The sequence below is a fragment of the Pocillopora verrucosa genome, chromosome 2, assembly GCF_036669915.1.
Source record: "Pocillopora verrucosa isolate sample1 chromosome 2, ASM3666991v2, whole genome shotgun sequence".
NCBI lineage: Eukaryota > Metazoa > Cnidaria > Anthozoa > Scleractinia > Pocilloporidae > Pocillopora > Pocillopora verrucosa.
Window position 1 is genome coordinate 14,226,124 of NC_089313.1, and position 25,543 is coordinate 14,251,666.

The 25,543-nt window shown below is 38.5% G+C and overlaps 2 protein-coding genes across 3 annotated transcripts; one reads left to right on the forward strand and one right to left on the reverse strand.

Annotated features, from left to right (window-relative positions):
- The first annotated feature begins 2,877 nt into the window (after positions 1–2,877).
- On the forward strand, positions 2,878–16,162 carry LOC131791473 (uncharacterized). Its single transcript, XM_059108824.2, has 3 exons — positions 2,878–3,314; positions 6,088–6,248; positions 6,685–16,162. The coding sequence occupies exons 2-3, from the start codon at positions 6,114–6,116 to the stop codon at positions 14,947–14,949; spliced, it is 8,400 nt and encodes a 2,799-aa protein (XP_058964807.2). The 5' UTR covers positions 2,878–3,314; positions 6,088–6,113; the 3' UTR covers positions 14,950–16,162.
- LOC131791497 (tRNA selenocysteine 1-associated protein 1-like) lies at positions 15,551–24,983 on the reverse strand. Of its 2 annotated transcripts, XM_059108847.2 has the most exons (13): positions 24,740–24,983; positions 24,552–24,649; positions 23,309–23,408; positions 22,596–22,648; positions 21,490–21,553; positions 20,766–20,808; positions 20,223–20,250; positions 19,828–19,947; positions 19,437–19,650; positions 18,000–18,039; positions 17,640–17,698; positions 17,182–17,215; positions 15,551–16,481 (listed from the first exon to the last, which is right to left on the reverse strand). In XM_059108847.2, the coding sequence occupies exons 1-12, from the start codon at positions 24,761–24,763 to the stop codon at positions 17,204–17,206; spliced, it is 855 nt and encodes a 284-aa protein (XP_058964830.1). In that variant the 5' UTR covers positions 24,764–24,983; the 3' UTR covers positions 15,551–16,481; positions 17,182–17,203. The 2 variants fall into 2 exon arrangements, with proteins under 2 accessions (XP_058964830.1, XP_058964824.1); XM_059108841.2 differs by lacking the exon at positions 17,182–17,215.
- Between the last annotated feature and the right edge of the window lie 560 nt (positions 24,984–25,543).

A 25,543-nucleotide genomic window follows, 5' to 3' on the forward strand; every position in this document is an offset into this window, starting at 1 on the left:
ACGCAATGTTTTTTTATAGGCAAACGATTAGCGTAAGCATGTGGTATTTTCTGAATACAATGAGGGCAGCTTGTGGACAGTGGTCTGATACGAACTCAACTGAAGACTTACATATAAGAAAAATTAATTATGACACCAAAACGGCTGGTATTGTAAGATTCAATTTGATAGCTTTATCAAAATATCAAATTGTACCGATTACTTTTCAGGAGTAGGCGCCATCAGTCCAAAACTGGCTGATATTTGCCCCCACCCGAGCAAGAGTCAGACCACTGCACTCGGGCATATTTGAAGGGAACACCCCCTACCAAAAAGGAAAAATATAGTTTGGAGCCATTTTCCGTGGACGTGCAATTTTCTCATTCCTAGAAAGATTCGATATTTCTACGCCCGCCGTGCATTAACCGATCTCTTGGATAGGTTGCACATGCTCTTGTCTAAATAGTACGACAATGCAGCGCAGCTAGGTTTGCAACTGCACCTTCAAAGGACAAACCAAATGAGTTGTTGCAATTAAGCCGCTTACCCGAAGTAAGCGAACCTAGCTTATCACAAGAAAGGAAAAACGATCAAGGACTTTGATTAGAGAGTAGATAACATTTTAACCTTGCTACTATCTTACTACCAACACACGCTTAACCTTTTGCGTGCTCGAATGAGTCACCAAGACAGAATTTTTCCTTACAATATCAATACAATGTCATGCAGCAAGTGATTGGGAATAGAGAAAATAGTTCATAAAATCTGGGAATGAAAGGGTTAACTGGCATGGCCCCAGCCAATCTGGCTCAGAGGAGGTGAAAGACACTTTCAAGAACAAAGTTATTGGTTAGCCTAAAGAATCTCTTGCGCTACCACTGCGGGTAAGAATTGGTCATCAGACCTAGGTTGACAAAGATGGATAAACCGCAATAGAAAGTTTTTAAAAGCTGACCTTTTCAAGCCATGGCTCGTGGTCGGAGCAGCGGTGTGAAGGACTGGGACTGACGCTGACAACAGTTGACATTCAAAAATTCGTTTCAAGGTTTATTTATCCTTTCCATGCGCATAGAGCTATTTATTTCTTCTGTTTCGGAAATTTTTCGGCCATAAATTGTGTTACCGCGAAACTTGGCTCTCAGCCTGTCAGCCGCGAGAAAAATACAGGAAGGATATACCATGCCAGCGGCCTCTCCCTCCAATAGAAGACGATTCCGATGAGGAGTGTGAGAGATAAACGGACCTATTTGATAGAAGGTGTTATTTAGACACACCAAATTCTTTGAAATTTGCCAAAGAATTGGGTAGTAGGTAGTTTGAAAGCGGGAATTACAAATCGCGTCTGACGCGTTTGAGGAGTACAGATTTAGAAGTACAGTCTGCATCTGGCTCATGCACGGCGTTATGGTTCTTGTCATGCAGGTTTCATAATAATATTGCGAGTTGGCGGTCAGAGTTTCTGACCGCTGACAAAGCTAGTTTGCAGGCCCTTATGATTAGAGCTTCAGTAAAACTGCGTTTCTTCACCCACGAGTACTTGCCAGGCCTTGATCGACGCCAGCCGGTGACAGTTCTGAAAGTACCAGATCCCTCGTGAACCTCTCTCCACGTTTTACATGGAACCAGACTAGGGAAAACGTTGAATACATGCACCTCAGTTTACATAGAAATCTGCTGTTGGTCAAATAGTGACAGTCTCTCAGAATAGTACGAGAGAAATCTGTCTGTTCTCAACATCACCACCATTTTTGCAACAGTAAGCAACTCAAGAAAAGTTTGAGAACTCCAAATGAAGAGAATCCTTCACTGCTTTTATCTTAACCAGGATATTTCTCACGACTTTGTCAATCCAAGATGGCGGCTTCCCGAAGCTCTGTGCATTTACTGGCCGAAAATACGTCTGCATGCAGAGCAGCAGGTTCTCACTAAGCAAATGATGCCCTTTTCCTTCGCTGCTTAAAAGTTCGTGCATTTCCAGTTTTAACTCCCCCAGTCCCTCCGTTTTTAGTCCACAATAAAAATGCATCAATACTTAATCCGCTAAGTTAGAAAACGCTTATTTCATAAAACAAAAAAATAAATACACAATTCCATTTGAGCTGTCTCTTGTTTTTTAATATTTTTTATTTTTGCATTGGCGCTTTTACGGCGAATTCATCATTTGTGAAAGTATGTAATGGTTCCCACCTAGATGAGATTTTTGTCATGATTAGTGAGGCATTAAGTGAACAATACACGCTGTTGGCGACAATTTGTTGTTCTATTGTTCTTTGTTTCACAACATTTGATAAATTTACGCCTGAAAGTTAAGTATGAGAGCAAAATAGAAGGCATTGTGGAAGTTGAAAGAGGCAAATTGTGTTTCAAATAAACAAGGCATTTTTGCATGAGATTTGCACCAAGGATTACTGCCCAACATCTGTGCCTTTGAATGCGGTTACTTATGCTATCATTTCGCACCAAACAGTTTGAAAACTAATCCTTAAGCTACAAGCAAATCGTAACATGGCAAATATTGTTCTTGAGTTGGACCCAAATCCCGCGAAAAAAAAATGCAGTTTGTTCAGTGATCAATTGAATGAAGTAGGAAGACAGGCAGCCCGCGTTGCTTCTATGTTTCCTATGCTTTTCAAGAATGTACAATGTTGACTTTTTATTTCTATTTCGTGCAGTCTCAAATGGACCTAAAAAGCGTTCCTGTCAGATCTGTTTGACATTCGACTGATACTTGATCAAGTACTCTCTTTTCAGAAAATCGACAGAATGCAAATGACTTGGAGACCTTCATATCATAGACAATAGAGAGCTGTTGGTTGGGTGGTCGAATACTGTGCTCCAATTGGTCAATTCTTAATTGACTCGCCAATACATGATCACAACACTCGCGAAAGTCAGCGTGCGCCGTGACCGTCACTTTAGGCTATGGTGCGTAGGTTGATGTTAATGGTGATATTCTTCTATTTAAGTTACAAGAGCGTTACATCATTTCCTTGATATTTGAACCTAGAACTTTCAAGGTTCGGGTATCAGCGGATTTCAAAAGAGAGCGCTCCGATTTTGGAGATCAAACCGGCATGTCTTCGAAGAGTCAACGCTATTAATCCGACCTGGGAAAGTAAACTTGTTTGGGTTTCGAAAATTGCGCGCCCGATCGACGAACCTTTTGTACAAACCGTCACCAGGGAAGCCGAAGATGTCGTCACGATTCTTCTGAAACAGGATTAAAGTTCTGGAATAAAGAGAAATAAGCCGCGAACTGAAGTTGCCAACAAGCTTACAGTTGTTGTTTACATTTCAGCTGGGAAAATAACAAGGTGTTGCATTTTGGATCGAAGGTTTGGGCAATTTAGTTTATTTAAAGGGAGACCTACGTAAATGTGTTTGAATTTTGCTGTTACAATATCGAGAATTAAGCTGTAGAAGGTCTTAATCTATCCATGGATCTATTCAGTTTTACAATGCTAACCATGTGATCTCGATCTTTAAATCATTTTCAAAAGTGCAACAGCACGCTTCTATACTAATCGAGGTAAGCTATGCACAGTTGTATGGTGTGGACATTTCACAAATTGTCCTCTTTTCAAATACTTTTGTAAAAAACTTTCAAAATTCGGACATCTGATCTTAATATTTGTTAGCTTCCAGTTCGCTAATTCACTTCCGTTCTAATGGCTTCAAGCTTGGTGACATTTGAATTTTGAGAGTAGCATCAAGAAGGTCTTGTTAAATGTTTGTCCGTACAGCTTTGCGACTTTATAAACCAAGTAACTCTTCGATTACCAACAAAATATTCGCACTGCTCGGCAAATATTTCGTCATATTGTATTTTGATTTTTACCCAAAGACATTTTGGACCGACTGTCATTGGTGTGCTGTTGTGACAATTAGCTACAGGACTCCCAAAAGGAACGATGTATTTCTTGGCCTTGATATTTTTTGTTCACGCAAAATTATTGATTCATATTATTACAGCCGGAGGTTAAATTTGAGGGCAATTTCAGGTCTTAAACACGCTACAAAATAAAAAGATAGGAGTGTTCGTTCGGTAACTCGACTAATATTTAAATTGTGTCAGTGCATAACAAATCGAGAATGGAAATATTTTTATTCTTTTTCTAGAAATTGAGATTGGAATTGGCCACATTGTCGATAGAAAGAGGAAAAGGAAAAATCCAATATATTATGACACTTCAGGCTTTCAATATTGGATCGTTGGCAATCGTATTTTTCGGAAAAGATAGAATTTTTGAAAATTTATGTTTAAAATTCCCTACAGCAGGTGGACTGTGCTCGGCAAAGGAAAATTTAATAAACACGTAATAAGCGAAGACTTACATGAAACCATTGTTTGGTGGCTCATTTTCAAGTATTAACCTATATTTACAAAGTTATATAGTTTGATATTTAAAATATGGTAACTGGGTTATACTGTAAACATTCTGAAATGCAAATAACGTTACCTTGACTGAATCGGTAAAGTCAATTCTTCTGAGAAGTCATTTAAGATCATTAAAGTTTGATAACAATAGCAACTTGTAGGGGATCAGTAGAGAGAATGTTTTAAAAATTATCACACAAAATTTTGGCGAAATATATATTACTTTCCTTGATATAAAATTTGTAGTCCTGTCATGCTCAAATTTTGTTTCATGACACAAAATACCCAAGCTTGCAACACCTAAATATTTATTTCATAAACTTGAAAGATCACAGCTTTACAGACATGTAATAAATTTTATGGCCCTATTTATCATATTGCGATTTCAAACTTAAATACGTCAAAATATTGGTTGGCTGAAATTTTTAAATTTCAAATTCAAACAAATTGACAGAAATCAATCAAGTGTGGGAGAAGTTTGAATTCATTCAATAATGATTTTTTTTATATAAAATTTGAATTCCAAAATAAGAAAACCTAGTTACATCATTATATGTTGCCTGTTCATATTCTTTGAAAACATTTTCCAATATTTTTAATTTTTGGATAATTTTCACATATATTGTTGTTATCAAACATGACTAATATTAAGAGAAATACCAGCACAATATATTTAATTTCAGTTTTGTTGGAAAATTGGTTTGTTTTTGTCTGCTAAACAGTGTTTAAGTAGCTTACCCATGTAAGTTTTTTGGTCTTCTGTTCTAAGGATCCAAAATTTGCAGCCAAGAATTAATCCCCTATTGATTATTGTATCAAAATTAAGATTCTGGTAGTTTTGTAAATACAACCAGAGCCAATGTTCTTCATCAAAATCCATCATGTGTTTTTCCTTAACAGTTATTTGGACAAAATGGATCACATAAATGTTAGGCCCCAAATCCTTCAAAACCTTGTGAACAAATGAGTTATTTCCAAATTTTAAAATAATGTCAATTTAGTGTTCAGTGATTTGAGTGGGTAATTTTAAGACTGCTAGAAGCTCTGAGATTCATGACAGAGCACAAGAGTTCAAAAAAAATTAACCATCAAGTCCATTTTGGTAATTAATGTATTGCTCAACAAGGTGAGAGTGAATTCACTTTAGCACTTCAAGGTGTTGGTTAAAATCACCATTTGCTAAAGTGGAACCAGGGTGTTTGTCTCAATCAAATGTATTGGTGAATCTTAAAGGAATTTCTGGATGTTGTTATTTTATTGTCAATTTTCTAGGCTGAAGAAATCTAAGCAATCCTTTTTGTAGTTTTTGTTAGAACACCATTGTATTATCTCTTAGGTTGCATGCAGTTAAAAAATAACCTTTAAGTTCTTCCTGTGTCTATGTAATGTGTTGCACCTGCAATAATGTACATGAAGAACTTATGTGCTTCTGATTGGCTTAAAAGGAGTGCATTCTCATATAACGTGAGTGCATAGTTGTAACACGTTTTCAAAATGTTGTCTGTCTTGACTTTCCATGGTGTTTTTTCATGTACATTATTAACAAGTAATAACATGATTTCTCTTGTGATTTGGTGTAAAATTGCAAAGTTGCACATGCCTTATGGGCTCATGCAATTTTATTGTCTTTGAAACATTTACTCATGCTTATTCACGCCAAATTTTACTCAAAATCATGCTATTACCTATACATATATCTTTTTCTGACTAGTTCTTGGTTTCATATTTAGTTTCTTAGTGACAATTGTGTCTCAAAATGGATGACAGCGACAGTGGAGGACTAATGTCCACTGAGGAGGAGCAATCTGGCGAGTCTTCTGGGTCTACAGGACAGCGACACATGGAGAAAAAGATTTCAAAATTAAAATTGAAACTAAAAGGATTTGAAAAGGTGGGTCAATTATGTCAGGATATGTGTATTTAAAATGGTTGTCACTTCTAGTATGGCTTGAAGCTGTCTGACAGTGATAAATTTGACAAGACTCTTGTCCCCTTCTAGCTAAAACAAACCTGTGAATATGGCAATTATTTGGGTTAAAGCTTGCAAGTGCTCAATACCTTAGTCAAAAATGCCATCGTTAATGGATATGTCACTCTGGAGTATTTGACTAATTTCTCTTCGCTCATGTTCAGTAAGGCGCACAGTAAGATACTCGAGACAAATTTCTTAGCTCCTTAGGCCAAAATGAAAGACTTTTTTTGTTTTGTCATTGCTGGTTATCTTTGTTGTTAAGTCTGTGTCTTTAGACGGAGAGCGTTAGGACTTCTTCAATGCGTGATCTTGTTCTAACTTTGTCTCAAATGTTGTATTTTTTTCAATCATGTAGGTGGTTGAGGAAAGGGACACGTTAAGACAAGAAGTGCAAGCACTTGAACGTCAAATTGAAGAGCTGAATACTGAACACGCGCAGGAGCTAGTGGTGTTGTCCACAAGCTTTTCGGAGCATTTGAATCAATCATCAGCCTCCAAAGACCCTGAGAGCCCTTCTAAGTTGAAAGCGGAATACGAGAAAGAGATGCACAAGTTACAGTCCACTATTGAGGACAAAAACTATCACATCGGTAACCTGCAGAAGAAGCTTGTCGAAGCACAAATGGAGCTAGAAAAGGAACTTGACAAACACGAAGAAGAGACGGAAAGTCTTCGGGTTCGTTTAAAGAATGGGGAGACTGATTTTGAGAAACTTATCGAGGAGCGCCTCGACGAGGTCAGAGGGCAGTATGAGAAGGAACTTGAGGAATTACGAGCAAGGATAGAAAGAAATGAAGAGAGTACAGGTGGAGAGTGTAGCGAAGACTCGAACAGCAGCGAATCTGGTCGTAAACACTTAAAAGAGATCGCAGAATTGAAGACAAAGCTGCAAAAACGGGAAAACGACACAGAAAGTCTCATTGAAGAGGAGCGGACGAAGTATCGCGTTGAAATTATGGCGGTGAAAGATCGCCTTACGCATCAACATCAAGTAGAAATGGACGACATGATATCGCAGCTCGAAAAATCTAACGCGGAAGTAGAAGAACTGAAAGAAAAGATACGCCGAGAAAAACTTAATGACGCAGAAAGGAACAACAACGGTGCTAGCGCAAATGGTGGAGTGTTTAACGGTGAAGTGGAAGAACACCGTGAGGAAGATGGTTCCGCGAATGTGAAGTCAGTCATTGACCTGAGTCAAAATGGAGAGAGTGACACTTCCGGAATGGAAGCTCTTCGAACTGAGCTTCACGCCCATTATCAACAAGAGATCGAACAAGTTGCTAAGAAACTAAGCGAGGAGTACCAAGGTGAACTGGATGACAGTCTCGCTAAAATGGAAGAGGACTGGGAACAACAACTGGAGCGGCAAAAGGGCGAATATGAGGAGAAGATTGCAGCTTTGCAACGTCAGTTGAAGAGCCAATACCAAAACGATCTTGACCAAGTGACAGCGGACATGGAGGACCAGATTCAAGCCCTGAGGGACAGTCATTCTCAAGAAGTTGCCGAGCTCTTGGGAAAATTAAGAGAGCTATCTGAAGAGCGCCGAAGATCTGTCATCCAACAAGACACCACGGAACAGCAAGTTGTGATAATCAAGGAGGAGTGTCGGTCTAAAGTGGAGAGCTTAGAACAAGAGTTACGCACCGAGAAGGAAAAAGTTATCGAATATCAGCGTCAAATGGATGCGGTAGAGGCGCAAGTGCAGGCGTTCAGGACCGAGAAGCAGGAGGAATTAAAGATGATAGAGGAGGAAATGCGACGACAATGTAAGGCTTTAGTGGAAAAAAAGTCTAACGAGCTAAAGGAGAGATACCAAAGTGAACTGAACGAGAAGTTGAACAAATGTGAACAACATTGGAGGAGGTTGTACGAGGAAGACATTGGAAAGACGAGATGTGAGCTGGAGGAGAGTAATAAGACTTTAAAGGATAAATACGAACGACAAGTATCGGATATTATGGTTCAAATGGATGAAGTGCAACAAAGGACTAGAGAAGTTCTTATGCAAGAGAAGATGCAGTTTGAAGCAGAGCAGAAAGAACAGTTCGAGAGACAGCTTTCCGAAGTAAAAGAGGAACTGCAGCCGTACAAAGATAAGTGTATGGAATTGGAAAAAGAAAATAGGTCGCTTTCTGAAAAGTATGAACGCGATCTGTCAGAGTTGCAGAGTAAGATGAACGAGGTGGAAGGACGCTACAAGGATGATAAAGGAATCGAGGGACAGTACTTGGTCACCCTTAAAAGTGAACTTGAGCTATACAAGAACAAGCTGCAGGAATTACAGGATGGTAAGAAGTCCTTGATGGAAAACTACGAAGCCCAACTGGCTAATATGAAGAAAACGTACGAGGAGATGGAAGATGGGGAAATAAAAACTCTCCAAGAGGAAGTTAACATTTACATTAAAAAAGCTGAAAGTCTCGAAGAGGAGAAAAAAACGTTTTTGGAAAAGTATGAAACTGAAGTGAACGAGTTGAAGACTACCATACGGACAGTCACAGCCGAGCTAGAGTCGACGAAAGGCAAAATGGAGAATCTCAAGAACGAGAGAGAGAAACTGAACAGCAATGTTTCGGAACTTACACTGCGTCTGGAATCTGCGAAGAATGAGAACCCCGAGCTTGAGCAGAAAAAGCAAGGAATGGATAGTAAATTGATCGAGGAGCTGGAAGGCAAAATCGCAGGTCTAGAAAAAGAGCTGGAGGATTCTCGACACATATATTACGAGTTGCAGGAGGCCAAGAGAGCATCGGACAACAAATACAATGAGGAACTCGAGAGCTTGAAATCCAAATTGGAAGGAGAGATGAACTCAGCCAACAGTCGCGATGAACAGCTGCAAAGTCTGACAAAAACGAAAGAAAGCTTGGAAGAAAAAGTAAATCAGTTACAAACAGAACTTGAACAGCTTAAGACTGAACAATTAGATCAAGAATGTGCTAACAGAAAAGCCAGAGACAACGACGCGCAAGAAATCTCGGCGTTACAGAAGAAATTGTTCGAGAGCCAGGAACTGTTTGAAAAGGAAAAACAGAGTTTAGAAGAACGCTTGCAGCAAGTCAAGAAAGAGCTAGATGATTCAGAAGGAAAGTTTCAACGTCTCGAAGAAACCAAGAAAATCTATGATGATCAACATGCAACTGATGTGGAGAGCCTGATGTCGGAATTAAACGTCTTGCGAAATCTTAGCGCCGAAGTAGAGCAACTACGAAAGATGGAAAAGGAGAAGGAAACCTACGAACGGGAAGTATCAAAACTTACCGAGGAGATCGAGAGATTAAAAACTAGGATTCAAGAACTTGAAGAAATAAATTCCAATTCTTCAGAAGAGATTACAGCCCTTCAAAAAGAAGTTGAAATACTATATGGTTCCCAAGGGACCGAATTTCTTGACTTTGAAGAGGAGAAGCAAAAGTATCAAGAAGAACTGGAAGGTCTTAAGGCACTAACAGAGGAACAAAAACGGATAATACAAGAGCTTGAAGACGAAGGAAGTAACAAATTTGGAGTTCTTTTGAGTCAGCACGAGAAAGAGCTGGAAAATTTGAAAGCGGAACTCGAAGAACAGATTGCTAGGAAAAGAGAGCAGCTGTCTAGAGAATCGTCTGCGAAGAGACAAAAACTTAAAGATGAGTATGAAGGAAAACTCAGAGTGTTGTACGAAGACCTTGTTGCGGAGAAAACCAGAATAAAGGACCTAATGAAATTTAACGAAGACCTCGGCAGAAAGCTCAGCTCTTCGCAAGAAGAATGTGATGTGCTAACGGAGGAAATCGAACGACTGAAGGAAATGGAAGACAAGTTTATCAACATGGAAGAGGAATTAGCCAAGGCGGCTAAACTTGAAGAGAAAGTGAAAGAATACGAAAAGAAAGTCAGCGACCTTGAAGAAATGATATCAAATGCTGAAAATAGAGAAGAAGTGAAAAGTCAAACGAACGATGAAGAAAACGAGAAGGAACGGGAACAGTCTGTGAGAGAGTATAAAGAGAAGGTTGAGTCCTTAGAGACGGAACTCAGCGGTACAAAACGGGAAGTCACCAGGTTGCAGGAAGAACTTCACAAGGTAGGAGAGAAGAGTGAACTCGACATCAAGAAAGTGGTTGAAACGCACGAGGAAAAGATAAAGAATTTCAACGATGAAGTCCAACATTTATTGGCACGTATCGAGGAAAGTGAAAAGGAACATCAACAAAGTCTCCTAACTTTGGAGACAGAAAAAGAGTCCCTGAAAAAGCAATTAGAGGACGCCTTTGGCGAGAGGGAAAAGTTACAAATAACGGTTAAAAACCTCGATGCTGCAAAACAAGCCGTCGTGCACATGTACGACGAGAAAATCGAAGTTCTGGTTAGCGACTTGGAGGAAGCATCTGAGAGGGTTAGCAGCGCGGAGGAAAACTTGAAAGCGACAACCCAACAATTTGCTGCCAAGGAAGCGAAAATGGAGAATGATTTGATAAACCTTCGTGATGAAAATAAACGACTCAAGGAACAACATGGTTTGTCAATTCAAAGTCTTGAAAGTACGCTTAGTACTGAGGCGGAATCAAGAGACGCCTTGCAACAGAGAGTTGCCGACTTGTTAGAACAACTTGGTAGCGAAAGGGCGAATTTGGAAGGAAAGCTGGACGAAGTTTGCGCCGATAGGAAAAGACTTGTAGAAGCTTTTGAAGAGAAGAAAAAACTGTTGGAGGATGAGCTGATATATGAAAAGAATGAAAAAGCAGCTACACTGAAAGCTTTGGAGGAAAACAAAGAAGAAGTGAACAAACATATTACCAAGGTACAAGAGTTAGACAGCACTGTGTTGGAAAAAGAAAGCACAATAGCGGCTCACGAAGAGACGATAAAGGAGGTTGGCCATGAGCTCGGTATAGAAAAAGACAAGGTATCTAGATTAGAGAAGGAGATGCAACTGCTTATGGAAAACCAGAGCTCGGAGTACGTACACAGTCTAGAACGTATAAAGAACGACCTGAAACAGGAATACGACGAAACTACGGAGCAACTGAAGAAAAATTATGAAAACATTTTCGCCAAAATGGAGGATGAACACCGGATAAGCCGCGAGGAGATTGAGGCAGAGGTAGCGTCCTTGAAAGGTATGGTAGAAAATCTGGAGCAGTTGAATCAACTGAAGGACGAGGAACATGAAGTTCAAATGACAGAGCAGGCGAGCAAACATGAAGCCCTGGTCACTAATTTAGAAACAAGTTACGAGAAAGAAAAACATGACTTGGTAGAGAAAGTTGACACTAAGGAAAAGGAGCTGGAGGAGATCAAAAGCGAAACGAACTCCCTCGTGGAGAAACACAAGGTTGATTTGATTGAATTAGAGTCCAAGTTGTCAGAGCAGTATCAAACGCAATTAAAAAATGTCAAAGATGACATTCAAGAGGTGCAAAAAGAGAAGGAACAACTCAAGGAGGAGTATGAAAAGGAGATAGAAACGCTTAAAGATCAACTTATTTTTGAAAGCGCTTTCCAAGCCGATCTTCAAACCCAGCATGACAAAGAAATGGTTTCTCAGAAAGAAGCTTTGGAAAGTGAGCACAAGAAGCAAATTGAGCTCATAAATGAGACTCTGCAGGAAAGAATTCGGCAACTGGAAACGGCAAAAACTGAGCGCGAAACGGAGATCGAGGAATTGAAATTTAAATTGGAAGAATCACAAGTAGAGTTGAGTACCTTTAACGGTCAGCACGAAGCAGAGTTTGGACGTCTCCAAGCACAATTACTGGACAAAACTCAGGAATGTGAGAGGTTGAAAGAACAAATGGGTGTTGAAGTGGTTCAGCTGTCATCTCGAGTAGACCAATTGTCTGCCGAAAGGGAGCCTCCCGAAGAAAACGGAGATACAGAAAGCATGAAGCTTGGTTACGAGGTAATATTAGCGTCTTTAAGAGTTGAAAACCACGATCTCAGTGATCAAGTTCAAAGTCTCAAGGAAGAGATGCAGAGTGCTGTAAACGCTCATCAACAAGAAATTGACTTCACGAAAAGCGAGTTGGAACGACAATTTAAACAACGGGAAGACCAAATCAATAAGAAACACTCTGTAGAACTAAAAAAGCTCATGGAAAAACTACAAGACTTAGTGCAAGAACAGAACGCGTCCAAAACACGCACTGAAGAGCACATGCAAGATTTAGGAACATTACGAGCCGAGTTTGATCACAAGTTTCAACGTCTCTTGCGGGAGAAACAAGACGAGATGGAAGAACAAAGAAACGCCCTTCGCCAACAGTACCATTCAAAAATTGTTGAAAGCGAAGAACTACTGAAGAAGAAAGACTTGGAGGTCAAGGGTCTTCAGAGGGACTTAAAGACGCTTCTCGATCGTATCGATACATGTAAAGAAGAGGCACTCGGGTGTCAAAAGGATCTAAGTAAGGCAACCGAAGACCTGAAAAAGCTCCGACGAGAAAACTCCGAACTATACCAAAAACTTCGAGAACAAATCGCAAAGTCCCGAGGAACTTCGTTTGGCGGCGGTCAGAAAACACTAGAAAAACTGCAACTTGAAAATGAAAGACTAAAACGTGAAAATGAAAATCTGAAGAAACTAATGAACACTTCACCTTATGTAATGAACGGACTTGGAGAGTCGACTGTATTTAGTGAAGGATCTCATGTGCTACAACTCATTAAACTCATGGAGCAGTTGATGAAGGAGAAAAACACTCTGGAATTGAAACTGCGACAGGAAATCTTAGATTTGAAAACGAAGTTCGGAGTGCTTGGCGATACAAGCAAGGCCTCCGTAAACAACAGCAGTGTAATGTCGGTGTCATTATCGCCTGAAAAGCACCTCAGCAGAGACGGCCTGGTGGAAATGCTTCACGAACTTAGGGAGAACAAAGTGAAACAAGAGGAGGATATCAAAAACCATGCTCAAGAGACCGAGACCATGATAAGCGAAATCAAGAAAATGCTGGACTCCACTGAATTTACAGATCTTAGGCTACAGGAAATGCTGCAAAGCCAACTGACGCACCTGGAGGAGCAAAGGAGAGTCCTGGTACAAAGGCTTTGGCAGCTCAGAGAAAAGCACCGAGCGGTGGAAGAAAAGCTATCTAGACAATTAGCTGGAATTAGTCCTCAAAATAGCAGTAATAACTCAGACAGTGCGAGATCAAAGTGTTATGAGAGTATCATCGAGGAGAATATCAGACGTGAAAAGGAGCTCTTAGCGCTAAAGCGTCAACAAGTGGAAGACCTTAACGCGAGGATTACACGTGAAAAGCAAGCGTTGGAGAGGCATTCTAAAGAAAAGCAAATATTAGAAAAGGAGATGAAAGAGAAAGAGCAGCTTGAGAGCGAGTTGTCCAATCAAAGGCGAGATCTGGAGAGGAAATGGATGGGACGGCTTAAAGAGAAGGAGATCCAATTGAACAGAGAAAGAGAAATTTTAGACGAAAATAGGAGACGTGATGAAGTTGAAAATATTCTGCTCCGTCAACCTTCCCTTAGAACTACCAGTAGAGCAGTAGGTGTAGCCGATTCAAGACCACGTGTTAATTTTCCTCTGGCAAGCCACCTACCAGCAGATGAAGTGAGATCACATGGGTGGACCTCTAGCTCATCGACTTTCAACCAAAGGGCTGATTATTCCTCACGCGGGGAAAAGCAACCAAACGATCGAATGGCGACTTCAGACACTCGTGAGCCTTTGCATTATGGGAAATCCAAACGTTCATTTTCCAAGAAACGGGAGCAAACTGGAAGTAGCCGCATGGAAGTCCACATCCCAAAGCTGGAACTTTCGGATGATTCAGACGCTGATCTTGGTATCGCAAAAGACTCGAATTCGTGGGATATCGAATTGGAAGATGACGATTCTGATCTTGAACTTTACAGCGTGCAGTCCGTAGAAGGCTTAGAAAACCTTGAGGAGGATTGGGGGCGAAGACTTGAAGAAGAATTAAGACAGATATCGGCAAGTGGTGCAGCACTGCAGGCAGGTGATGCTACAGATGCGCAAAAGTTTCCACCAAAACAACCAGCAGGAGGAGCGTACCAAGAAGAAATAAAGAAGAGTAATCTCACTTCGATGGATAACACGCCGTCGTCACTTTACAGTTCAAATGTCGACTTGGATACTAGTTGGCTTCGGAAACTTAGCTACGAATACACGCATCCACGCGCTTATCATCCGCGTGCTAATCATCCACGTACTTCAACAGCCAATGGAACGCATGAAAGGTCAGCGGATCCCTTCAGTCTTATTGATGTGTCACGTATAACGACCGAACTCGCTTCTGCACCTAACGACGCAACTTTGCGTCGTATTTCACAAGAACAAGGCCTCGCCCATAAAAAACGTACTTACGGCAGTATTAGCGGGGGTTCTAGTATCTCACAGTACGTCGCGGAATCCTCGTTTCCTTTGCACCGAAACCCATCCAAAGAGAGTGGAATCGATTCTCCTAGCTCGGTCCGTTCGGAACCAGTAGTTTCGGCATCTCGTCGTCGTTCGCTTCGTAGTGAACGTGCTTCGGGAGTGTATCTTCTGAACGTTGATGAGTACGTGGACCGTCATCTGGTGAGGTCGTCTGAAGAGGTTGCCAAAATACGCACCTTATCTCCCTCTGAGAAGCGTTTCGATTTATAACATTTGTATTTGTCTGGCGTCTAGCTTATTGTACCTAACACGGATTGTTACAGTTGCTTGATGAGACGTCGAGCCCTTGAAAGATATCACTAGTACTTTACCTGTACGCCACGTGTACATATCTTGTAACATTGACGGATTATCGACAATATACAACTGATAATATTCTAAGACTTATCGTCGTACAAAACTGTTTAAATTTTATATTGCGTATTTATCTCGCGTGCTGCGCTAATAGCCAAAAAATGGCGGTTTTTATTACTAAGAAGTAATTTCCTCGGTTAGACTTTACTTGAGCTCGAATACATCATAGCATATCACGTAAGTCTTCTACTGAACACATTTCTCAGAAGAGACCATTGACATTCCTACCTGGCCACATTTCTTTCTGAGAAGAGGGCGAAAGTATATTTATCAACCTACAAGGAAGACTTAAGTACCGGAAAACTTTTACGATGAAAATGATTGCTAGTTGTAATGATTTTGTTAGGAATTTAAATTTGGCGTTACCTTGAAAAACGATCGCCGAGTTCTGTTGCAAACCAGATTTTTGCTAGTTATCCCTTTTTATTTTTAAAAAAATATTTTTAGAGAAAAGTAATAATCTAATTAAGAGCTTTATTGTCAAAGTTATCAGATGCATAAATAAATGACGTTTTATTTTCTTAAAGGTGTTTACAGAGGTGGGGTAACCTCTATGAGCTAAGAAGAGGTTTGAGAGGGTAACACCTATAGCAAATATGTCTGAGCAAAAACTAGAAACCAAATGACGCATTTGATATTTGATGCTATCTCCTCCAATATTTGTGACAAAGAGCCCTCCTGAAGCACAACAGAACATTAACCCTTTACACCTTGACATTAGCATTCATATTCTCCATACTGTTCTCTGTACATTTACTAAGGTGTTGACAAGGAGAATTTGTCTAATAATCAAGAGTGTCTTTAGTTGGTGATCATTTCCTTTATTCTCATGTCATTAATGTGTGATTCAGTGCTGGTGTTGTAAGGAGAATTTAGATGCTAGTCATTCTTCGGGGTTAAAGGGTTAACTAACAGAAAGTCTACCGCAATATACTTCAGATTCTCAGGTTGGAGTTCAACGCTATCCTTGTTGTAATTTATTTTCCCATTAGTAAAACGTATTACCATACAAAACAATACCAACTGAAAAAAAAAAAAAAAAAGTTTTATCCTGACAAGAAACCGTGAACCATAACCATAGCAATACCTTAACAGAGAGGCCCCAAACAAAACTTTGGAAATAAAATCAATTTAAGTATTCTCAACAATGAATAAGTCTTTGATATTTTAAAATTTCAATATGCTGACTAAAACTTAAGAAGTAGAAGAATCACTGGGCATTTGACTATAAATTGAAGCGTCAAAGTATCTTTAACAACAGGGTCAGTTAAGAAACCAAGAATATAACACTTAAAGTTTCTTGTCATCTATGTCACAAGAGATTTGTGTCCTGAATTTAGTGTCTCTACTGGCTGCCATCTTGATTGCTCCAACTCATGGTATAACTCCTGTGAAGGAACAAAATATACAATGGAGCAATTTCAATTGAGCGTTGTGAATCAAGTCTATGGTTAACACAACAGCCAGACAGAGCAAAGGAAAATATCCCAGTGAGAATTGAAAGTGAGAAATGGAAAACTTCTTGAAGTGCAGGAAAATGCAAGTGACCATGTCACAAATGGTGTTACTTTTGGATCTGATTATTGAAAAAGTGGCACAAGTTTCCTGGACCAATCACACAAATTCAAATTCAAAGCAAACATGGACATTACTGTTGAGGTTCATCTACTGTATCAAAGAGGCAAACTGTCTTTAGCCATTGTCTAACCTGTGGTGCCACTAAATAGAGTTTTTGTTTGAATCTGAGGGGTCTCTTGAGTAGAGAAAGAACTAAGGCTTAAATTTTGTTTGGTCTAGTTTAACCTTTAAGACCTACACTTGACAACCAGGTAGTAACTCCTTTGAATATCAATACAACAAGACAATATTTAGCAAGGAAATGATGAACAAGCTTGGAGGGAAAAGCTTGGGGGGAAAATAATCAGATATTCGGAGAAAGGAATCATTTAAATTTCTGTGCCCACACTATCTTGCAATTAACGCTTTAAATCCTAAGATCTGATTGTTAATTCTCCCCTCTATCTGCTACACATTTCCTTATAAATTAGTTACCAGAATTTGGTGTTAGATTAAGAGAACAACCTCTACCTGATAAGTTTGAGTCCTCTCGTTACCTGAACGCCTGATAACATATGGATAATATAGAGAGAAGTCATATGTTAATCACTTCTCTTACTTCCCTTTGAACCACCCTTTACAGTGGTTGTCTGGTAGGATTTTTTTTAACTGGAAGAGCCACAAGAGACAGAGGAATGAGAAAATTTCCCCCCTAAAACCTCTGCTTCTGACCTCTGTGACTTAGCAACCTTCTTTTGTTTTAATAAAGTTCCAAAAATATTGCCAGCTATGTAGGCCTCTTGTCAGTTACACATTGTGAGATTCAAGGGTTATGTAATATATACAAGGAAAAGGAAAATACAATTTTCAAAAATCATTTTGGAAATTTTAAAGCAAAAGATAAATTGAACCACAACATAGAAATTATCTATTGATTCAAGATTCAATCTGTTTTACGATAAATTAAAAGTAAACATCAAAACACTTACTTCCTCTGTTGACATTATATTTTTATTTTCTGCAGTGATGTCCAGTGGTGGGTTGGGATCTGGAAGAGCAGAGCATTTATTTAGAGATAAACTTATCAAGAATGTAGTCCTGTCAATTAACTAACATTGGTTTACTGTTCAAAGTGATACACATCAAGCATATTATTTTCAGCTGAGTTTACAAACTTTAAAATTGAGAGAAATCTTCATCAGACACAGAAATTTTAATTGAGAATTTATTGCAAAGTGCTTTTAATTGATAATAACCACTCAACTTTCAGTGAGTATCTTCCTCCCTTGCATTTGTATTCACAGTATGTCCTTTTCATACCATAAAATCTATCGTTAAATTATATATACCTTCTGCTGTGTTATCAACTGTTATGGTTTCTTCATAACTCTGACAATACAAATAAAAGAAGCAACTTTTTTTAGTTATCCTTGCTTTTACATTATCCTGTATTGCAGTCATGTGAAGTGTCTTAAGTGTGCTTCTTGGCTCTTTTCCTAAGTAATTTCATACCCATTACTCCTGCAGGCAGATCTAAGTATGAAGGGGGGGGGGGGAATGTACTTCAGAAAACAGAATAATTTGTTTTTGAAATACAGCCTAAATACAGCCTAAATAAGCTCGGAAATTTACAACACAAGTAAATATGAAATCCTTTACTTGAATTGTAACACACAATCCTCTTGTTACAAGAATATTGGTGTTTGATAAATAGTGAAAAAAGCAAACAAACAAACAAACACACCCCTAGACCCCACCCCCTTGGGTTTGCCACTCCTAATCATCTTTTACTCATACTCATCTCTTTCTGTATCACTGGAAATATTTATAAAAGATTCATCTTTTGTGTAGCATTCCTGTCTATCACTGGACATGTCAAGAAGTGTTAAAACATTATGTTTCATCCTAGTAGTTAACCCTTTAACCAGGAATGATAAGCATCTAACTGAAGTGATAAGCATCTAATTTCTCCAAACAGTATCACCCCTGATTCAAACATCAAAGTCATGAGAATAAAATAAATATTTGGGAATTCAAGAAGCTCTTGATGTTTGAACACACAGAACAGTATGGAGAACTTGCATACTGATGTTAACCCTTTAACTCCCAAGATCTGATTGTTAATTCTCCCCTCTAGCTGCGACACATTTCCTTGTAAATCAGTTATGAGAACTTGGTGTTAGATCAAGATAGCAGCTTCTACCTGATAACTTTGAATATTCTCATTACCTGTTTGCTGAATAATGTATTGATGTTGTTGGGAGAAGTTTTATGTTAATCAATTCTGGGAGTTATAGGGTTAAGGTGTAAAGGGTTAATGTTTTGCTTTTTGAACAAAAAATCACAACAATTTTTTCCTAGCAAAAATTTCCAATCATGTCACACCACATCAGTTTACACCCACAACCTATGAAAAAGTTCATTCACAAGATATTACCCTGTAACAATTATACATTAAAAGGTGTCTGATAAGTATAGGTAATAACATGATTTTGAGTGCAATTTGGTGTTAATAAGCACAAGACAACAAAATTAACAAGTGCTTATCACACCAAATTGCACTCATGTTATTACTTGTTAATAATGTACATGAAAAAACACCATAGAGAGTCAAGACAGGCAAAATTTTGAAAGCATGTGCGTGCTATTTGTAATTTTCACTCATGCTACAACTTTTCTCTTGTGTTACATGAGAATGCACTCATTTTCAGCTATTACAAAGCACTTATTTTTTTCTGTACATTATTAGAAGGTAAAACACACTCTTTGCTCTTTGTATAACATACCATTGGCTGTTGGTAAGTAGTCTGTCCATAAGGCTGATAATGCTGATAGTGTTGGTAATACTGCTGTTGCTGGAGTTGCTGCTGATGTTGATGCTGGTATCCCTGCCATGCTGCCAGATATTGCTGGTATTGCTGATACTGCTGCATGTATTGCTGATTGGCAGCACTAGCAGAGCCATATGTTGTTGTTGTGTTTCCTGGAGTATTTTGAGGCCTGATGAACCAAAATAAATGAATTTTTTTCAACTGTATCCTCAACTCAAGTTCAATGAGTTTGCAATTAATGATGTGCACACATGCAATTTTCCTGGAAGGAGCTCCGTAAAACTAGTGAAGTGTATTATTTGGGAAGATGAAAATTATGAAAAGTCTAGATTAAATGTTTCGGTACCTTTTGGGTGTTGCAGCACTGACACGGAGAGGTTTTGAACCACACCCCACTGCTCCCTGCATCTCTATCATGGCCTTTCTGTGTTCATTTTCATCTGAAAATCTCACAAATCCATATCCTCTATAAAAAGAAATTGTTCTTAATTTAAGAAAGTTGAACATGTGAACAGAAATCAGAGTTTATAATCATGAATGCAATCATGTTTTCCTTTAACTAAGACTAACACATGCAACCCTTATCAGAGACTATCAAGGCCTCAAATAATATTAATTCCTGAACATTGTGACCTTCAAAATTGACTTTTCACTAGCAACATGTAAATTCACCATGATTACCATTTTCTCCTTAAAGAGAACTTAAACAATTAAATTTACTTTTAGTGTTGTTAAACACACCTTGAATTTCCTGCTGCATCTAAAACAACTACAAAGAAAAAAACACTAATGGTTACATTAAAATTTGACTGTTAACTTCAGTTATAACTTACAATTATTTGCAGAACTGTAAGTGAATGGTGATGGAAATTTATCGAGCTGCAGAGCGACACGGAATATATCCATCACTTCTACCAACACTGAGGTGAATAATAACTTCATTATATGCTATAGAGAAACCAAAAAAATTTAACAATAAATTTATTTCTTTCAATGTAACAAAAAATTGTTGGGAATTTGACTCTTGATGCATAATTTTTTTCTCTTTGGTTGCTCTGAGGTGAATAGTACTTGCTGATAACTTCCAAAAAAAGCCTCTCAGTGCATGTGAAAAGCACTATTCACCTGTGTCGTATGTGCTTATCATCACTAATAGTTGAATAAAAGCAACCACCTTCTTTTTAACCAAAAGGTTTCAGTGTCTAGCTTTCATGATCTCAGTTAAGAGGCTATAGCCTGACCTGTAAACCTTTTTCTGCAACCAGAACAACCACATATTCGTACCTTTGGCAGCTTTACAACTGGGAAATTTTCTCTGGAAGAACTCCTATGACAAATAAAAATATAGATGAGTTATGAATTCAACAACCCCTACCTCAGATAACTTAATCTACATGTACCACACACCATAACTGACCCCATAAATGTGCAGTCTTTTGGGCATTAAAGAGAAGATCATATGAAGAGCATTACACCTTGGATGTGGCATTAAAATACCGTAAACTCTCAAAATTGGGAACACATTTAGGACTATCAAAAGTGACACCTGAAAAAAGTTACTTTCAAAGTGAAATGTCCGATACAAATGTTATAGCAGCATTTTTTTTCACTTTTGACTAAAGTCAATGACCACTGGTAGAAAGGAGGTATACCCTGAAGAGCAATGTCTCAAAAGAGGGGTTTTATTGTCTTCAGATAACTGTAAACAAGCTTGCTGATATTTCCTTAATATCACTAATCTAAAATCTTTCTCAAGATACACAGGGAAGAGGGATGATGAACAGATAAGAGCCCCTGCCATCCAACATCATGGCCTAGCCTCACATGTTCATTGAGTTGGTTCCATTTCATTTCCCTGTCCCAAGGCTTTTTCCCTACATTCTCCACTTTCCTCTGTCCTTAAAAACCAAACTTTTAAATTCCAAATTCAACCTGGGAAAACAGTGGACAAAGAGCCACTCCATTGCTAAAGTCCAATTTGTTTATACCTTATGTGACTATATTTTACCTGCAGAACATGGTCGGCAACATCAGGAGATAAATCACCAACAAATATTGAATACTCTGGCCCCCTGTATAGTTCAAAGAAAGATTTTAAAAAACTACAGGCAGACTATGCCTGTAGTTTTTGCAGGATGGCCCTAACAGTGAGTAAGTAGAACTTCAGGTCAAGAGATCCAGGGTTGATACTTTACTTGATCAATGTGTTGCATTCTAAGACAAGGCCCTTTGTTTTCATAGTACTTGTATCCACCCAGGTGTGTATTTAATGCATACTGACAAACTGCGAGGTGCCCCTGTCCAGCCCATGGGTAAAGGGGGTAAGTTTCTAAATAAACTGTGGTGCTACATCAGTGGGAGATTATAACAAGGTAATTTAGAATTATCAACTGTGTTGATAATGAGTAGTTGAGTAAAGTACTACTCTACTCATACTCTACTCAATTACTTTATTATTATCAGAAAACTGTTTTTGTGGGACTGCAGAAGAAAACAAATACACCCTAAAATACAAGGTTATCAGAACAAGATAGCTATCAAATATAAAATTGAAAGAAAAATAAATAAGAAAAACTTCTTTGAAAAGAAATGGATATTCAAATGAAAAGGAATGGTTAATAATTTAAAATCTTAAGCCGATTTGCCTTCTATCCTGTTTTTTCTCTCTTTTTTTTTACGTTATGTTGCTTGGTTTAACGAGTTTAATTTGTTTAATTTCTTAAGCTGAAAATAGGGTAACTGCGTAAGATTGTTAGATATATCGAATTGTTATCATTTCTAACCTATTTTATGAATGTAAAATTGTAACTGTGTAAATGAAAGGTCAGAATAAAATTGTTTAAAAAAAAAAAAGAAAAAAAAAATCTGTGTTGATAATGTAAATTGGCCACCATTAAGAGTTTCAAAGCTGAAATTTTCAAGCATTAGCCCTTTGTCAGAGCTTTGTCAGGGGTAACCAGCAAAAGACAGATAGTAGTCACAATACTCTTAGTTTCTTCATGCTAACAAAACTACAGTATGCCCCAGCAAAATGGCCACAACCTGGCTGGCCATGGTAAATACACTGTCCTGACGAGCAGCACTCAGTAAATAATCAGGATAAGAAGTACTTACTGGGTGAATGAGTCCTTGCCGTAGGTAGCCCAGTTCAATTTGAAACGCTTTATCTGAAAGAGAGAAAGAAAATAGTTATACCGAGAAAGGGACACAATTATTTCACTTAAAGACTTTGTTCCACAAAAGGTAAACATGCAAACCATGTAGTTCAATACTACCCAATAATTCAAAGGAAACTAAAAACAAGTTTTAATTAAGACATTATGAGTTTCCTACAAGGATTCAGATTTCACACTTTTAAATTTCACAATCCAAGGCCATATACGTGTACAAGGTTCATATTAAGTGAAAAAATTGTTCAGCATATTGCAAGGATTTGCTTGGTTGGAAGTGTTGTGGGTGAAAGTATAATTAAAGAAACTAGTAAAGTTTGAGCCTGCCTGGTTGTAAAACAAAGAAAGATTTCATTAATTTTTTGTTGACTGTGAGATCAAGAGAGCAAGTTGTCTAAAGGGATTTAAACCTCAATCTGTTGGGTTTTGCAATCCAATTCTCAGCAGAGAACTCTTTGGTGAGCTAATAATAAATATCTCAACCAACATGCAGATCTCTGTTTTTTCCAATAAGGCAGCTCCTTTTGAGTACATCTGTTTCAAATTTCTTGGATGGAAGGTTCTTGTAAAAAGGTTGTTCTGTGATATTGGTAAAAATAATTTTTGAAACAATCAATGTTATAAAACTTCTAATATCTGGTCATTAGAGTCACTCACTGGATTGCTGCCAGGAATTGGCAATCCATTCAGTTTTCCCATAACCTTCTGTGATACTGTATAATCACCAAAATCAACAAAACAGTAACCAGCTGGAGTCCTGGAAACAAATATAATATGTTTATAAATATGCTCAACACTTGCATAGAGAGCTAATCAGTTTCACTCAACCCCTCCAAAGATTGTGATTATAATTTGGCTGAGAGAACTTTATGTGGCTATGAACACAAACAAATCTTCAGGCATTTTCATATGCCAGAGCAATTAATTATCATTATTCTGGCATGTGACTTATTATAAGTCTGGATCTGATTACTAGAATTTTTGCTCTACTAGACTTAAGATCAATAAATGTACTAGGTTCAAATTCTGGTCACCCCTTTAATTTCCAGATCTAAAAGCTAAATCTGCCAAACAGATGCGTAAGAGTTTCTCTCAGCTATGCCTTGAGCAACTCTAGCTTCTTGAGTGCTCTCCAAACTTCCCAAGTGCTTCATATCTTGATGAACGCACAGCTGATGTATGAACCAATTGTTTTATGACATTTTCAACCTGATAGAAAATTTGTTTTCTCAAGGGATTTGTTTGCTGACATCATGAGCATGCACATTAGGAATATGAAGCACGCTCGTGCAATTGAATTTGATTACACAAATTTACTAGCTATGTTATAAATAAAATTGTAAGGAGACTTGATATGTTAGTCACTCCTGCAAGTTAAAGGGTTAAAGTTCATCACATCATGTTCCAGTTTGAGTTTAAGACAAGTTATTCTTTCAGAATCTCTCTTCACCCAGCAATAATAACAATGGTTTTTGTCCATACATATAATCACAGAAACTTGACAAAATCTTGCAGTGGTGAAGGGAGGGAGGACTCCAAGACTGGCTACCACCCTGCTTAAGAAGAGTGCCTCTACTAATAGTTGCTCCATTTAAGTGGAATAAACTCTTGCAGTGAGGTCTATTTTTCTGTAGAGCCACTGAAGTTCACAATGCCCTCAAGCTTTGAAGACCACTGAAGATAATTTTGTGATTCCGTTTGGGGAAAGATTTCCGCATAGCCTCAAACTTCATTCTGTATTCAGTCCTTGGATAAAGAACAACGGCAAAAACAATAGATTGCCTTTGAGACTACGGCTTTCCTTTGGAACAGTACGAGGTTACAAGGAAATCTTTCCCCGTTAGGTAGTAAGTCAGTGGCCATGTATAGTTTGATAGTTTCACCACGGCGAGAACATTACCCTGTTGTTCTGTTCTTTATCATCTTTACGGACACCACAGCTTCTCCCATCGCCGCAAAAGCACTTGTGATGAAGGCTTCTTCCATGTAACTATCAAGCTGTCAACGATACAAACAGAATTTTTAGCATATGTCCCTGATAAAAATTGCTGTTGTAATTTCGCTCTAGAAAAAAAAAATGTGTCTTACATCTCCCATCCACAGACTCGTCATGATGCCGGTTGAAGAGTGAGAACGCTAACAAAAAACTCGTGTTTGTTTGATTCCAGGTTTTTCTACGATGAAATGGTTTTCGTAGACCGCTCAATAATCAAAAGCTCAGGTTGGCCGACAAGATTTAAGTAAACCCCAAAACTTCTCCAAAATGAAGACCGATGCTTTCAATTATTAAGGACAAGGGCGCTTGGTCGATCAATTCAATGAGCCAAGCACGTGGTGTAAGAGGAAACATAATGTAACGAATGTTCGCTGACTTTTATCTCTTTCATTGCGTGTTCAGAATACCTCCCTACCAAGAACTCACTAACCAATCGACCTCACTCTTTCCCACAAATTTTCGTTCGTGAATTTCACAGATCGTATTTACTTTTTTTATTTCAGATATCCTATTCTCTGGAGATCTAGGATCTATAGATTTGATGTCGACCGTTTTGCACGCCCACTCAAGAAAGCCCCAATACTTTGCCCCAAGAAAGTGTATGGATGTATAGAACCCCAACAAATTGTACATCAGTCCCTATTACACAGTTCTCTCTCATTGGCTAAAGCATCAACGCGCTAGATAAGATCAAATTTCTTCTAAAGAATGCGCTTTCGTGAATGTAATGTATTGACAATAAGAGAGAAAACGAAAACATACCTCTAAAACTCGCGATTTTTCAGGGGAGCCAACTTAAATAACCGTCAAAGGAGCTTTTAAATGCGAGAGTTATATTCTGACAGTCCAAACGCGTCTCACTGCAGTCATATGAATAGAAGGGGTAAGTTTCTAAA